The sequence below is a fragment of the Acomys minous genome, assembly GCF_964271855.1.
Source record: "Acomys minous genome assembly, chromosome: 6".
NCBI lineage: Eukaryota > Metazoa > Chordata > Mammalia > Rodentia > Muridae > Acomys > Acomys minous.
The window spans coordinates 126,935,587-126,949,155 of NC_140487.1; the positions used below are offsets into that span (position 1 = coordinate 126,935,587).

Here is a 13,569-nt window from a genome sequence, read left to right on the forward strand (position 1 = left end):
ATAGCACTGGCCGTGTGTGTGTGTGAATACATAGAGAGAAAACCACAGCATTCTTAAGTCTGGCCCAAGGTGATAAGCCACACGCCGAGTACCATTTGGCAAGTATCTGACAGATGAAAGATGCCATGTGAGGGCCTCGTCATCTGGGCTGAGGCTGCCTCCCTGGATGAACGGCGATGAAATGCCAGGTCACCTGCGGAACTGTTTCTCCAATATATGCGTATAAATGCTTGTATGCTCATGTGTGCAGGTGTGTGTGCGTGTGCTGTGTGTGATGTGAGTTGCCAAAGTACAAAACACGAGTTTATTCTGTTCATACTAAGCATGTTAAATAAATCAAGTTTTGTGACTATAACACAATTCTTTTTTTTTTTTAAAAAGGAACATTGAAGATCTTCAAAAATTGCTACAGTACAAAAAAAAGTGTGTGTGTCTGTGTGTTGGTATTTATATATTTATATATGTATATTAACCAGAAATAGTGACTCTACCGGAAGTGATCCCCCCACCCCTGTCCTCTGTAAGATTTCTCCGCGTGGTTCGCTGGGCTCGGCTCCTGCCGAGCTTCCGGGTCATTACATGGCACATAGTGGTATTATTGGCACAGGTTCAGAATCGTGGTGCGAGTCCCAGGTGTCGGGAGCTGTCTCCTATCCTTCTGCTTGGTCCTTCTCTGCTGTCTCCAGTCGGCTTGCATCTTTTTCTTTCTGCTCTCCGAAGAAAACTCTGGGAGAAGGGAGCGCCCCTAGGCACGAGCAATTTTACAAAAATAGATTTGGCCTTGGGTGTCCTGCTCTGCCGAGTTTCCTGTCGGCAAACGGAAGCGGCAGGTGCGGGACCCTCCCATTAGATAGTTTAGTTTTAGGTTTTATAATTTTTTTGTTTTGTTTTGTTGTTTTGTTTGTACAAGTTCACCAACGGAATCCTGTGGAGGCAGAAGAGAAGAAATTAAATGGCAGCAGGCCCCAGGGCACAAGGAGACTCACTACACAAACACACACGCACACACACACACACACACACACACACACACACACACACACACACACACACGCTGGTGGTCACCAGGGATTGGTGGGGCCACGGTGAAAGGCTTCAGGCCTGTGTTCAAAGCTGCCCAAGAAGATCTGGGCCTAAGGCACACAGAAAGATACAGACATTCTGGGGGGTCGGGGGGTGGGGTGAGGTGGGGTGAGGTGGGGTAATGAGCAGGGGGAAAACCCAAAAAGCTCCCCTAGGCATCTGATTAAAGTCTTTCAGTGGCAAATTACCAACTGTACGGACTTTCTCATGTCTTCTCTGTGTCTCTGCAGTCTAGGAAGCCAGAGGCCTTACGTACATGGAAAAGGCGTGTCCTAAATGCCTCGCACGATCAGAATGGCTCCTGGTTTTAGCTGGTTGGATCCTAATCTCTTCCCAGGCACCTCCGAAGCCAATCTGTCACCTCACTCTCAAGGAAGGAAACAGAGGCAGACACGGGTGGTGGTCCCAGAATACGTTAAGTGACACAGTTCCAAAAAGCTCCTGACCTCCAATCTACAGCCACCCTAGTTGAAATCTGACTCTTCCTTTGGGAAGCCCACACCCATGCTCCTGTGGGCGTCTTAATTTCTTCTGAGCATTTCTTTTACTGTCAACCCTCATTCTTAAGCCCATATTAAAATATCTTTTACAAAACTCCCAACTCGATTTAGGACACCAGCCAGTTCTGAACTTTTCCTTTTCTATGTTAAAGCCATGGATTCTTTTGAGCCGAGGAGTGCTCAAGCTGCCGAGGCTGGCAACGTGGAGCTGTCCCCTCACCTCTGACAGGTCTCCGTCCTCCATTAACTCATACAGTACCTAGCACTCAAGCATGCATGCCACTGTCTAGCATGCCTACCAGGTTTTCCCTCCCTCTCTAACCCGCGGAGGGCAGGGCTTTGCTCGCTACACCTGCAGTGCAGGAAGGAACCCACAGGGTCCCTATCCATCCACCACCAGCTAGAGCCTCACTGGGACCAAGAGTCAGGACCCATCATCAAAGTCAACCAAGAGTCCCTCCAAGACAGAGAGAAAGGGAATGTGCTGGTGTGCAGGGCAGGCCAGCGGCTGCCCCGTTCCCCGGTGCGCAAGCATTGCTAGGTCTTTAACACAGAGAGAGAGTGCAGCGGTCGGCATTGCTCCTGGGTGTGAGGGCGTGTCATGTCACAGCCAAGCGAGATCTTGCTTGGTGCTGTATGAGGTATGGGAATGGGGTGATGTGCGGGGGGCCCCCTCATTGCTCTCACTAGAAACACCCACCCCATAACCACAGGCCACTTAGATCCTCAAGCAGAGGAAAGTTATACCTGCAGGTGACACAAGCCGAAAAGCAAGAGTGCCTCCAGTGATCCCTAACAGACAGATGGGACCTGAATGCTGGTGTTACCCTATAGCTCCCAGGCCCAGCAAATGGCCAGGCTAGACGGTCCATCACAGTGTGTTCAGACCCTGCTGCAGACCTGGAAGCCAGTTCTCTGGCCAGGGCCTGTGAGCTGGGCAGAGTCCCCCACAATGGTAGCCAGGGTGGCTATGGGACCCAGCTCTCCCAGGGGACTCCAGGACACATCCTTTCTCCTGTCTCAGTGGTGATAGACTATGATCACTGGTCTTTCCAGGAGGCACATCCTGGAGCTGTGGGCAGGGCTGGAAGAACCCATGTTTGTGCCCAGGAGCCTCATACTTGTCTCTCCAGTGAGGTGAAGAAGAGAAGTAAAGGTCTAGCACCTTCCCTGCGGTCCCAGAACGGACAACAGAAGCTCCCTGAAGTCAGCTTGCCTGCCATCTCAAGAGATGCCTGCTTGGCTACTTTGAGGCCCAAGTTGAAGAATCCACAATGCTTCTGTGGGGCTGTCCATCTTCCGTGGACCTCGGGCCATCATGCATAGAGGAACAGGACCTCAGATCAGGTTAGGACTAGGCTCCTGTTGGTGACCTTCCTCCAGTTATGCCCCAACCACAACCCCATATTCAGAGACCAAGCGTCAAAGGAGTTTCGAACAGAAAGGGAATTTAACACAGAAGGAGTGGTGTATGCCCATTTTCATTTGACTTTTTTTTTTTGGCAGTTAACAGATAATACTGTGTGAATCCACTCACATGAGGCACACGCGATGTGCATGAAAATGGGCAGATGGTGGGGGTGGCTAGGATGTGCATTTGTTCAGTGAGGGGACTTAGTGCTCAGTCGGAAGTTATGGCAGGACTAACTGGACTCAGTTAATGCTACTGAACCACAGCTCAGAAGAGGTAAGGGGATAGGGGCTGCCTTAGTGGGTGATGTCCCTGCTATGCGAGTGTGAAGACCTTGGCTGCCTTAGTGGGTAAAGTCCCCACTGTGTGAGTGTGAAGACCTTGGCTGGCTTAGTGGGTGATGTGCCTGCTGTGTGAATGTGAAGACCTTGGCTGGCTTAGTGGGTGATGTGCCTGCTGTGTGAGTGTGAAGACCTTGGCTGCCTTAGTGGGTGATGTCCCTGCTGTGTGAGTGTGAAGACCATGGCTGCCTTAGTGGGTGATGTGCCCGCTGTGTGAGTGTTGAAGACCTTGGCTGGCTTAGTGGGTGATGTGCCTGCTGTGTGAGTGTGAAGACCTTGGCTGCCTTAGTGGGTGATGTGCCTGCTGTGTGAGTGTGAAGACCATGGCTGCCTTAGTGGGTGATGTCCCTGCTGTGTGAGTGTAAAGACCTTGGCTGGCTTAATGGGTGATGTGCCTGCTGTGTGAGTGTGAAGACCATGGCTGGCTTAATGGGTGATGTGCCTGCTGTGTGAGTGTGAAGACCTTGGCTGGCTTAGTGGGTGATGTCCCTGCTGTGTGAGTGTGAAGACCTTGGCTGGCTTAGTGGGTGATGTCCCCGCTGTGTGAGTGTGAAGACTATAGCTGGCTTAGTGGGTGATGTGCCTGCTGTGTGAGTGTGAAGACCTTGGCTGGCTTAGTGGGTGATGTCCCTGCTGTGTGAGTGTGAAGACCTTGGCTGGCTTAGTGGGTGATGTGCCTGCTGTGTGAGTGTGAAGACCTTGGCTGCCTTAGTGGGTGATGTGCCTGCTGTGTGAGTGTGAAGACCATGGCTGCCTTAGTGGGTGATGTCCCTGCTGTGTGAGTGTAAAGACCTTGGCTGGCTTAATGGGTGATGTGCCTGCTGTGTGAGTGTGAAGACCATGGCTGGCTTAATGGGTGATGTGCCTGCTGTGTGAGTGTGAAGACCTTGGCTGGCTTAGTGGGTGATGTCCCTGCTGTGTGAGTGTGAAGACCTTGGCTGGCTTAGTGGGTGATGTCCCCGCTGTGTGAGTGTGAAGACTATAGCTGGCTTAGTGGGTGATGTGCCTGCTGTGTGAGTGTGAAGACCTTGGCTGGCTTAGTGGGTGATGTCCCTGCTGTGTGAGTGTGAAGACCTTGGCTGGCTTAGTGGGTGATGTGCCTGCTGTGTGAGTGTGAAGACCATGGCTGGCTTAGTGGGTGATATGCCTGCTGTGTGAGTGTGAAGACCATGGCTGCCTTAGTGGGTGATGTCCCTGCTGTGTGAGTGTGAAGACCATGGGTGGCTTAGTGGGTGATGTGCCCGCTGTGTGAGTGTGAAGACCTGACCTTGGATCCACAGAACCCACATAAAAGCTAAGCATGGCATTGTGGGTCTAGAACCCCTACTCTGGGAAGACAGAGGCAGGAGGATCCCTGGGTCTTACTGGCCTGCCAGTCTAGCAGAATTGGTGAGCTTCAGGGTCCGTGAGGGACTCTGTCTCAAAAAAATACAGTAGAAATTGGCAAAACTGACAGAGGAAGACTCCCCACATTGACCTCTGGCCTCCACACATAAGTATGCACCTACAGAAACACAAAGACAACAAAAATTCATACACACACACACACACACACAGAGAGAGAGAGAGAGAGAGAGAGAGAGAGAGAGAGAGAGAGAGAGAGAGAGAGAGAAACAGACAGACAGAGACAGAGAAACACACACAGACAAGACAGACAGACACATACACACACAGAGACATAAGTTAAATGGTATTTACTAGATCCACTGTTCTACAATTAAATACATATTTTAAATGGACTTAAAGGCTGGACCTAAGGTTGTGAAGTAGTTAGTGACCTTGGTCGTGTAGACTGGGTGACTCAGGTTTCTGTCCCTGTCCCCTCCTTTTCTTTTTGAGGCAGGGGCTCTCTACACAGCCTGGTCTGGGCTTTCATTTGCAGTGTTCCCTGCCTCGGTGTCCCAAGCATGCGCTGTCAAACCTGGCTTCTGATGTGGCAGGCCACTGGCAGAACCTGGCTTCCAGCTAAGGTTGGCTGTAAATCACGGGGATGCCTCGCCTTCGTGAGAAAGGCTCATGAGACAAGGAAAGGTGGTAGGGACCACCCCACCCTCTCCCTGCCAGCCTTCTCTTGGACACACCAGAGTGGGACCTTTATCCTCTGGTTTATGCTGGCTCCGCCCGCCTGCCCTCCCTCCACCACACCCCTCTTTCTCTCCTCTACCCAGATGTGCACTCAATTTCTGTCTTCACTCCCCAGTGTAAGAGAGTGTCCTGGGCTTTTCAGCAAGGCATGCATGGCATTTCTCTGGCAACAGAGCCCTCCCTGAGGACAGGTCTCCTGTGGTAGTGCGGTGGGGGTGGGGGGGTCACCTCAGGCTCCCCTGGATTCCTGCTCTGCATCTATGTGGACTGCGAATCAACACTGAAGGAAATCAAGAGACAGACAAGGTCCAGCAACGCATTCTGGGCACCAATACCGCTCTTTCTTCACCTAAGTACCACTCCCAGTGTAGCTGGAAGGTAGAGGCCACTGACAGGGACAGGAGTGAGCCCCACAGGGAGGGAAGTGTCTTCGGATCTCCCAAGCCTACGGGGCACTTGTCTGCAGGTAGAACACTGGGAGATGGAGCCAGTGATGGCTCCAACACCAACTCTGCCATTTAACAGCAGAACTGACTTTATACAGAGACTTGAAGAGGTTCCAGGCAGGGCAGGGCACCATGCTGGCCTCAGGCCAGGAGTGAGGAGAGACGAGAGGGCTGCTACCTCCCGCAGGCCTGCCTTGAGCTCTCAGCCCTACTGCTCTGGCCTACAGGGGAGGGCTGGGATCTCCAGCTGCAGAGGCTCAGGGCAGGAGCCTCTCCATCCTGAGTTGGAGAAAGATCAGGAGTCCAGGCTAGTGGAGGAAGCATGCAGCAGTCAGCCTGGACCCCACATGAAACAGGCAGGGCAAGTCAGGGAAAGAAGGTGGGAGCAGCTGAGCAAGTGATCTTGCAGATAAATTCTGGGATAAATTCTGCCTCCTGTTGCCTAGAAGGAGACTGGGCGGCAGGTTCCCTGGGCTCCCCTGGCTGGATGCTCAGTACCTGCTCTTGAAAACAGACAACAGGGCAGCCTGGTCCCTGGTGCCACAGCTCCTAAGCAGCCTGAAAGGGCACCTGTGCCCATGTTTCCTTGTGCTGTATGTCAGAGAACACAGCTTCTTCTAGAAGGTTCTCCGTGTTACTTTCAAAGAGGTGTTCCTATAAGTTACTAGAGTTTTGTGTTGTATGACCATAGTGTTTGTGTGTATGCATGTTCCTGCCTGTGCACATGCATGTAGATGCTGGGGATCTGTGTCAGGTCTTAATTGCCATCCACCCTGAGACAGGGTTTCTCAAAGAACCACCCAGAGCTCACAGACTGGCTGTGCCTGGCTTTTTATGTGGGCGTTATGGATCTGAACGCACTTCACTTACCGAGCTGTCCCCCCAGGCCCTGGGGTGTGTTTTGTTTTGGGGAAGGTTCAGGCGTTTCCCATTCTTTGTCAGTTAGGCTTTTCAATTTGTTTCTGGGAATATTAATAATGATTTATCCGCTTGCTCCAGGCTCACGAGTCTTTATGGTTTTGAGGTGCTGTTGAGAACGAGGTGGCTTTGGCAAACAGACCTGAGTGTAATGAGGGTTTCTGAAGTTCAGCCATCCTGTGTGTGTGTGGGGGGGGGGGTTCCTGTGGGGGGGTTCCTGTGTGTGTGTGTGTTTCTGTGGGGGTTCCTGTGTGTGTGTGTGTGTGTGTGTGTGTGTGTGTGTGTGTGTGTGTTTGTGTGAGTTCCTGTATGTGTGTGTGGGGGGGGGCGTTCATGTGTGTGTGAGGGATTACTGACAGGAAAGGAGCCGTTAGCCAAAGGCAGGTGTCTCTGAGGGCCCAGCCTTAGAGTAGAAGACGAAGCCAGTTTCATCCAGGGCTGCGTGCTCCCTCCATGAGGTGGTTAGGAGACAAGGACTGTCTGACGCAGCTGCTTGTCTGTCACGAGACCCGGGATTGACCAGGAGTCTGTCTGCAGGGGAAAGACTTGGCCATAGTGAGGCACCCCTTCAGGAATGGTCCCGAGAGGGGCATGAATGTGTTGGCGTAAGAGACTGCTACACTGGGGCCAGCAAGACGACTCAGAGAGTAAAAAACTTACCTCAAAGGCCTGACGACCTGACTCCTATGCCCAGAACACATTATGGAAGAGGAGAAGTGACTACACGCATGCATGCCCATGTACACACACACACACACACACACACACACACACACACACACACACACACACACGACACAGACATACACACTAACACACACACTGTCATATACGACACACAGAGAGAGAGAGAGAGATAAAACAAATTCTTTTAAAGAAACTGCCCCATCACCAATAAAAAAGCTAACTAAAAGTCTTAAAGGCTTCTCAAGAGATAAATATCTCTATTGACTATTAAAGCTTAATTAAATGTTTTTCTATTAATTGCTATTTATTTAGGGGACAGTAAGTACCCGTGTAAATCTGAGAGATCTCTCCGGAAGGTCTCTGCTTGCTGCTCGTGCTCAGGCGTTAATTGTAAGAATGAGGGGATGCTTAGCCTCCGAAGGCTTTCATCCCGGTGAGTGATGAATAGCTCGCCCGGCTCACAGCAAGGAGATCTTTAAGCATTTATCAGCGACTAATGAGTCTCTCTGCAGAGCTCGCCTGGTTCTGGTCCACGGAAAGTCACTGGAGGTGAAGGATGACGGGCGTGGCAGGAGACACAGCATCCGGCTCTAGTGAACCCACAGGGTTCCCACGGTGCACACACGGGGCGGGGGGGAGGGGCAGGAGTGCTCTGGAAACAAGTGTTGTCATGTAGGCGGGGGGGGGGGGGGGATGACTCTGAAGTAGCTCCTGGGAGCCTACACCTTACACCCCATCCAAGATCAGCATACTGGGGTGCCTGGTAGAAACTGTGGGGACTTCTTCACTCCAGGGAGGAGAGGATGCCATGGAAAGGCAAGAGGTCTGGAACTGAGGGACAAGTAAAACCACACGTCCCACTCCCCGAGTGTCAATCTTGTAGCAGCCCCCCTCCCCCACTCCCCTAGGCTGCCTAGTGCTTGGGGCTGGCCTGGTGTGAGCAGAGGCACCTATCAGAAAGAAGGGCTTGGCCTCAGACCCTGCAATTGGTTTGCAAAGCAGAGCCATCTATCTGTAGGGTGACCAGGTGACATCCTGGAACCAGGCGGCCTTGGATGATCAGACCTCACCACTGACAATCAAGACCAGAGCCACGGCCAAGACATCTGCCTTACCTCAGCCTCAGTTTCCCTCCTTGTCCATGGGCTTGCTGGGAGACTGAATGCGTTCCTGTACTTAAAACGCAGCCTATCTAACACCTATATGACTGTTGCCCCAAAATATGGGGCCTATGAGTCTCCAGCTCCTTCAGGAAGTGATGTCTGAGTGGCAGGCTCAGCATCTCCATGTCAGTGAATTATGGTTTAACACACTTTTCTTGTATAATAATAATAATAATAATAATAATAATAATAATTATTATTATTATTTATACTATTTTATTATTATTAATTATAATTATAAGTATTATAGATATAGGATCTGACTCTGTACCCAGGCTGTCTTCAGTCTCTGTGACTCACCTGCCTCAGACTCCTGCCTGTTTGATTACAGACATTAGCACCACGCCCACCTTTGATGGACTTTTAAAGCTACAACAGAGATGTGATGCCCACCCGATCATGGGGCCTGCCAAGCCTCAAACGACCACAGGAGAGAGCACTGCTCCCCAACACTAGCTGAGCTGGCCCATCCATGAGGGATGTCCACAGCCTTAATGGAGTGAGCCGTGTTGGCAGAGCGCGGCACTGTGCTCGGAGGACACGCAGGCTCCGTGTCCTGCCTGCTGGAAGGCTGTGCTTGCCATGCAGGCTCGGTGAAGGCCTCCGCGGGAGGTTCATTTGCAGTCTAATCTAATTACATTCTCTTGCCTGCTGGCAGAACATGTTGGCTTTGGGACAGAGACCGGGGGCTGGAGATTTGATTTGGACCAAACTTGCGATTCATTAGTGCCGGGATTAAGAAGTGACCGATTCGCTTCCGTGCTGGCGGCGGCTTCCTTGCTTCCTGCTGGACAAATGCTGGGTGTGGAACCCTTGGGCTGTGCCCAGCCCGCACCCCTCTGCCCTTTTCACTCAGTCACCACGCAGAAGGAGAGTGACGTGTAGGAGGAAAATATTTGAGGATACTCTGTCCTATCTGAGAGACAGGATTATCATCTCATGGAAAAAACGACCCGATGCCTCTTTTACAAGGGGGATGTAGACTGGATCACTCTGCTGTGACACGCTGGGCAGGGGAGGGGCCTCAGCAAGACCTGCCTCACAAAGGAGGGGAAGAAAAACCTGACAGCCCCCCACGGGTGGTGCCTGCAGCATGTGTGGGTGGGACGTGTGGGCTGTGCAGCTCCTGGCTGAGGCACTCACTCCCCCTCAGGCCAGCGTCCACAGACTCAGCACAGATGCCTTTTAGTGTTTGCATCCACGTTAATACCATCCAAAGCAAGCTGAGTTCCCAGGCAGCAGAGCGTGAAGAATTCATCCTGTTTGGGTGCCAGTCTCCAGCTTCAAATTAGTAGATGTCTCAACTCTTCGGTTTCTTTCTTCATTGTGGGGCTTCTTATCTCTTATTTTCATATTTCAAGGCAGTATTTTAATTCCACTCCTACCCCCCTCCCCTCCTCTGCTCCCCCCCTTACCCCTCCCCCAAGCCCCAGCAGGATTGTGAGTTTAGAGTGTGAGCACCTTTGCTCAGCTGCTGACCTGGTGGCTTCCTGCTGAGGGAAGGGGATGCCAAACCGGAGTTTGTTTCTGAAGGTGACTGCAGCCTGCAGCTCTGCACAGGGAGGTCATGGTGCTGGGCTGCTGCTGCTGCTGCTCCAGGGAGCCTCTTCCAGCTATTCCCTCACTCCCTCACTGACAAGTATCAGCTATGTCTAATAACTGCGCCTCAGAGACCCATGGTCCAGTATCCTCACAGGGGAACACCCTGGGAAACCCACTGTCTTTGAGAGGGGCTCCTGACCATCCCAAAACAGAGGTGAGGGGAGCGGGTGGGGGGTGGGGAGCAGCAAGGAGACCTAGAGGGCATCCTGCCCCAGGAAGATACATACCATGAAACAGACACTTGGCGTCTGCCCCGACCCCAGGAGGTAAAAAGCCTTCGGCCAGTCAGCAGGAGATTTCAAACCATTTCTCAGACACGAAGGCCACCGGGATGAGATGCCGATCTGCCGAGGAGGATCTGTGAAGAGCAGAGAGGGCTTCTGTGAGCCTGAGAGTGCCACAGGGCAGGCGAGCCGGGCAGCGTGCATGGGGGCAGTCTGTTCTCTCGTGACGGGTCTGTAAGGGACCACCGTCATCTCGCCGGTCCACCAGCAGAAAGGCCGGCAGGTGAGGACTCAGGTGCCATCTCCAGAGCAGAGGCCGGATGTACAGCATTGCATATGATAGACAGGACAAGACGCAGTTCCTAAAATGCCCGCCTCACATTTTGTCATGGAAACCAGTTCCTATGGTGGTTGGGTCCACCAACTGGACCCAACCTAGAATCACCCCTGGGGAGAGAGCCTCAGCGAGGGATTGCATAGGTCAGGTTGGCCTGTGAGCATGTCTGTGCGGAGTGACCCTGATGGAGAATTCAGACCACTGTGAGTGGCTCCATTCCCTAGGCTGGGGACCCTGAACTGTGTAAAAGTGAAGGAAGGTAGCCAGCACATAAGCACACATTTATTTCTCTCTGCTCTAGACTGCGAGCAGCTGCTGGACGCTGTGAAATCCCTGTTAGGAGAGACTGAAACCTGGAATCATAAGCTGAGTAAACTCCTCCCTACCCTGAGCTGCTGTCTGTCAGGGTATTTTAGCACAGCAACAGAAACACAGCAGGCAACTATTGTGTCCCAGGACCAGTGGCATTATAGTGTTATCCTTCCTGGTTCAGTATCAGGATGTGAGAGTATCAAATCACACACCCTGTACAGCTGGACAGGACCATTCACATGGCACACTTGCCCTCTACAGCAGGAAGGACAGTCCACATGGCACACCTGCCCTCTACAGCAGGAAGGACAGTCCACATGGCACACCTGCCCTCTACAGCTGGAAGGACAGTCCACATGGCACACCTGCCCTCTACAGCTGGACAGGACAGTTCACATGACACACCTGCCCTCTACAGCTGGACAAGACCATCCACATGGCACACTTGCCTTCTACAGCTGGAGAAGACCGTCCACATGACACACCTGCCCTCTACAGCTGGACAGGACCATCCACGTGACACACCTGCCCTCTACAGCTGGACAAGACAGTTCACATGGCACACCTGCCCTCTACAGCTGGACAGGACAGTTCACATGACACACCTGCCCTCTACAGCTGGACAAGACCATCCACATGGCACACTTGCCTTCTACAGCTGGAGAAGACCGTCCACATGACACACCTGCCCTCTACAGCTGGACAGGACCATCCACGTGACACACCTGCCCTCTACAGCTGGACAAGACAGTTCACATGGCACACCTGCCCTCTACAGCTGGACAGGACAGTTCACACTTGCCCTCTACAGCTGGAGAGGACCATCTATGTGGCACAAGTATGGCACACCTGCCTTCTACAGCTGGACAAGACCATCCACATGGCACACCTGCCCTCTACAGCTGGACAAGACCGTCCACATGACACACCTGCCCTCTACAGCTGGACAGGACTGTCCACATGACACACCTGCCCTCTACAGCTGGACAGGACTGTCCATATGACAAACCTGCCCTCTACAGCTGGACAGGACCGTCCACATGACACACCTGCCCTCTACAGCTGGACAGGACCATCTATGTGGCACAAGCATGGCACACTTGCCCTCTACAGTTGGACAGGACCATCCACATGGCACACCTGCCCTCTACAGCTGGACAGGACCGTCCACATGGCATACCTGCCCTCTCCATCAGGAGAGGACCGTCCACATGGCACAAGTATGACACACCTGCTCACTGCAGCCAGTAGCACAGTAGCAGATGACCTGCGGGCACACAGGTGGCCAGAAGGGCTGGATGTCCAAGCCCATGCCTACTTATAGGACAAGCAGCAAACAAGATGGAGGAAGCAGAGTGACCCAAAGCTGACCTCCCTGTGGCTGCAGGTCTTAGAGGACTCTCACGGGAGGCCCCAGAGAGTGTCCTTATACTGTCCATCTAACTGCTGACCAGGGTGGGAGGACTCCGAGGGAGATGAGCAGCCTGCTCACTGCCTCATTTCTTTCTTTTTTTCTAATTTACAAATGATGCATAGGTGCATAGCCACTTAAAAAATAGCTTATTGATGTTTTAATTTAATGCTGGACAAACCCTGAGCAGCTGACTCAGGGCTTTCTTGCCCATTCCCAGAGACGGCTGGGCAAGTGTGTCTCCTTTGAGGGATCACCCATGAATAATGAAAGAGCATTTAATAAGAGGTTCCTGCCCTGGCGTCCGCTTGGTATTTTCTGTGTTCTGATCTGGCTGCTGACATATTATTGACAGCGTGTCAAAGATACTGAGTGTGGGAGGGACCAGGGACCCCGACACAATTTGCTGATACTCCAAAGGTCACTGAGTACTTGGCTGGCTTTAATCCTAAGGCTGGAGGGCACTAGTAAGCCTCCAGGCACAGTAGTGAGGGGCTGAGAATATGTCTTTATCACTGTTTTGGTGTCTGCTTCTGCCATGCTCTTGGGGTGAGGCGGGGAGGGGAAGCTATATGCCTGTTGATTCTATTTCACTGCTACTGTTTTGACAGATGACCTGTCTGCCCGTGCTGGGCCCCTGCGAGATCTACAGAGCAACTGGACAAGATGGCAGTGCCCTGCTCACCCACACAGAGCCTCACAGACAGGGTCAGGGTCATGTGGAGCTCACCGGTTTCCGTTGAACGTGGACTTGTACTCCCCGGTCGAGTGCAGTGTCTCATCGGCATACACGGGCACAGATGCTCTGACACACTCGTGGGAACACTGCAGCGTCTCGTTATAGGCCGTGAAGATGTCCACGCTGCTGGGTACCCGGGCCGGGGTGAAGTCTGTCAAATTCTGGCAACTTTCCTCCTGCTGGTTCATCTTCCGCTGGTGGCTGTTCCTCCGAGTGTGCCCACTTGGGGCACAGCTGGGAGAGAGAGAGGGAGGGAGAGAGAGGGAGGCTGGAGTGGGGCGGACTGAGGCACAGGAGCTGATCTTTCCCG

At 52.5% G+C, this 13,569-nt stretch overlaps 1 protein-coding gene across 2 annotated transcripts in view; it reads right to left on the bottom strand.

Annotated features, from left to right (window-relative positions):
* Positions 1-858: 858 nt before the first annotated feature.
* Positions 859-13,569, bottom strand: part of AJAP1 (adherens junctions associated protein 1) — a 118,806-nt gene continuing 106,095 nt past the window's right edge. For both annotated transcript variants that reach the window (XM_084786535.1, XM_084786534.1), the window contains exons 4-6: positions 13,251-13,493; positions 10,464-10,594; positions 859-925 (exon numbers count right to left, since the gene is read on the bottom strand). In XM_084786535.1, the coding sequence (XP_084642661.1) occupies positions 10,522-10,594; positions 13,251-13,493 (316 nt within the window). In that variant the 3' untranslated portion in view covers positions 859-925; positions 10,464-10,521. The remainder of the gene's footprint in view (positions 926-10,463; positions 10,595-13,250; positions 13,494-13,569) is intronic.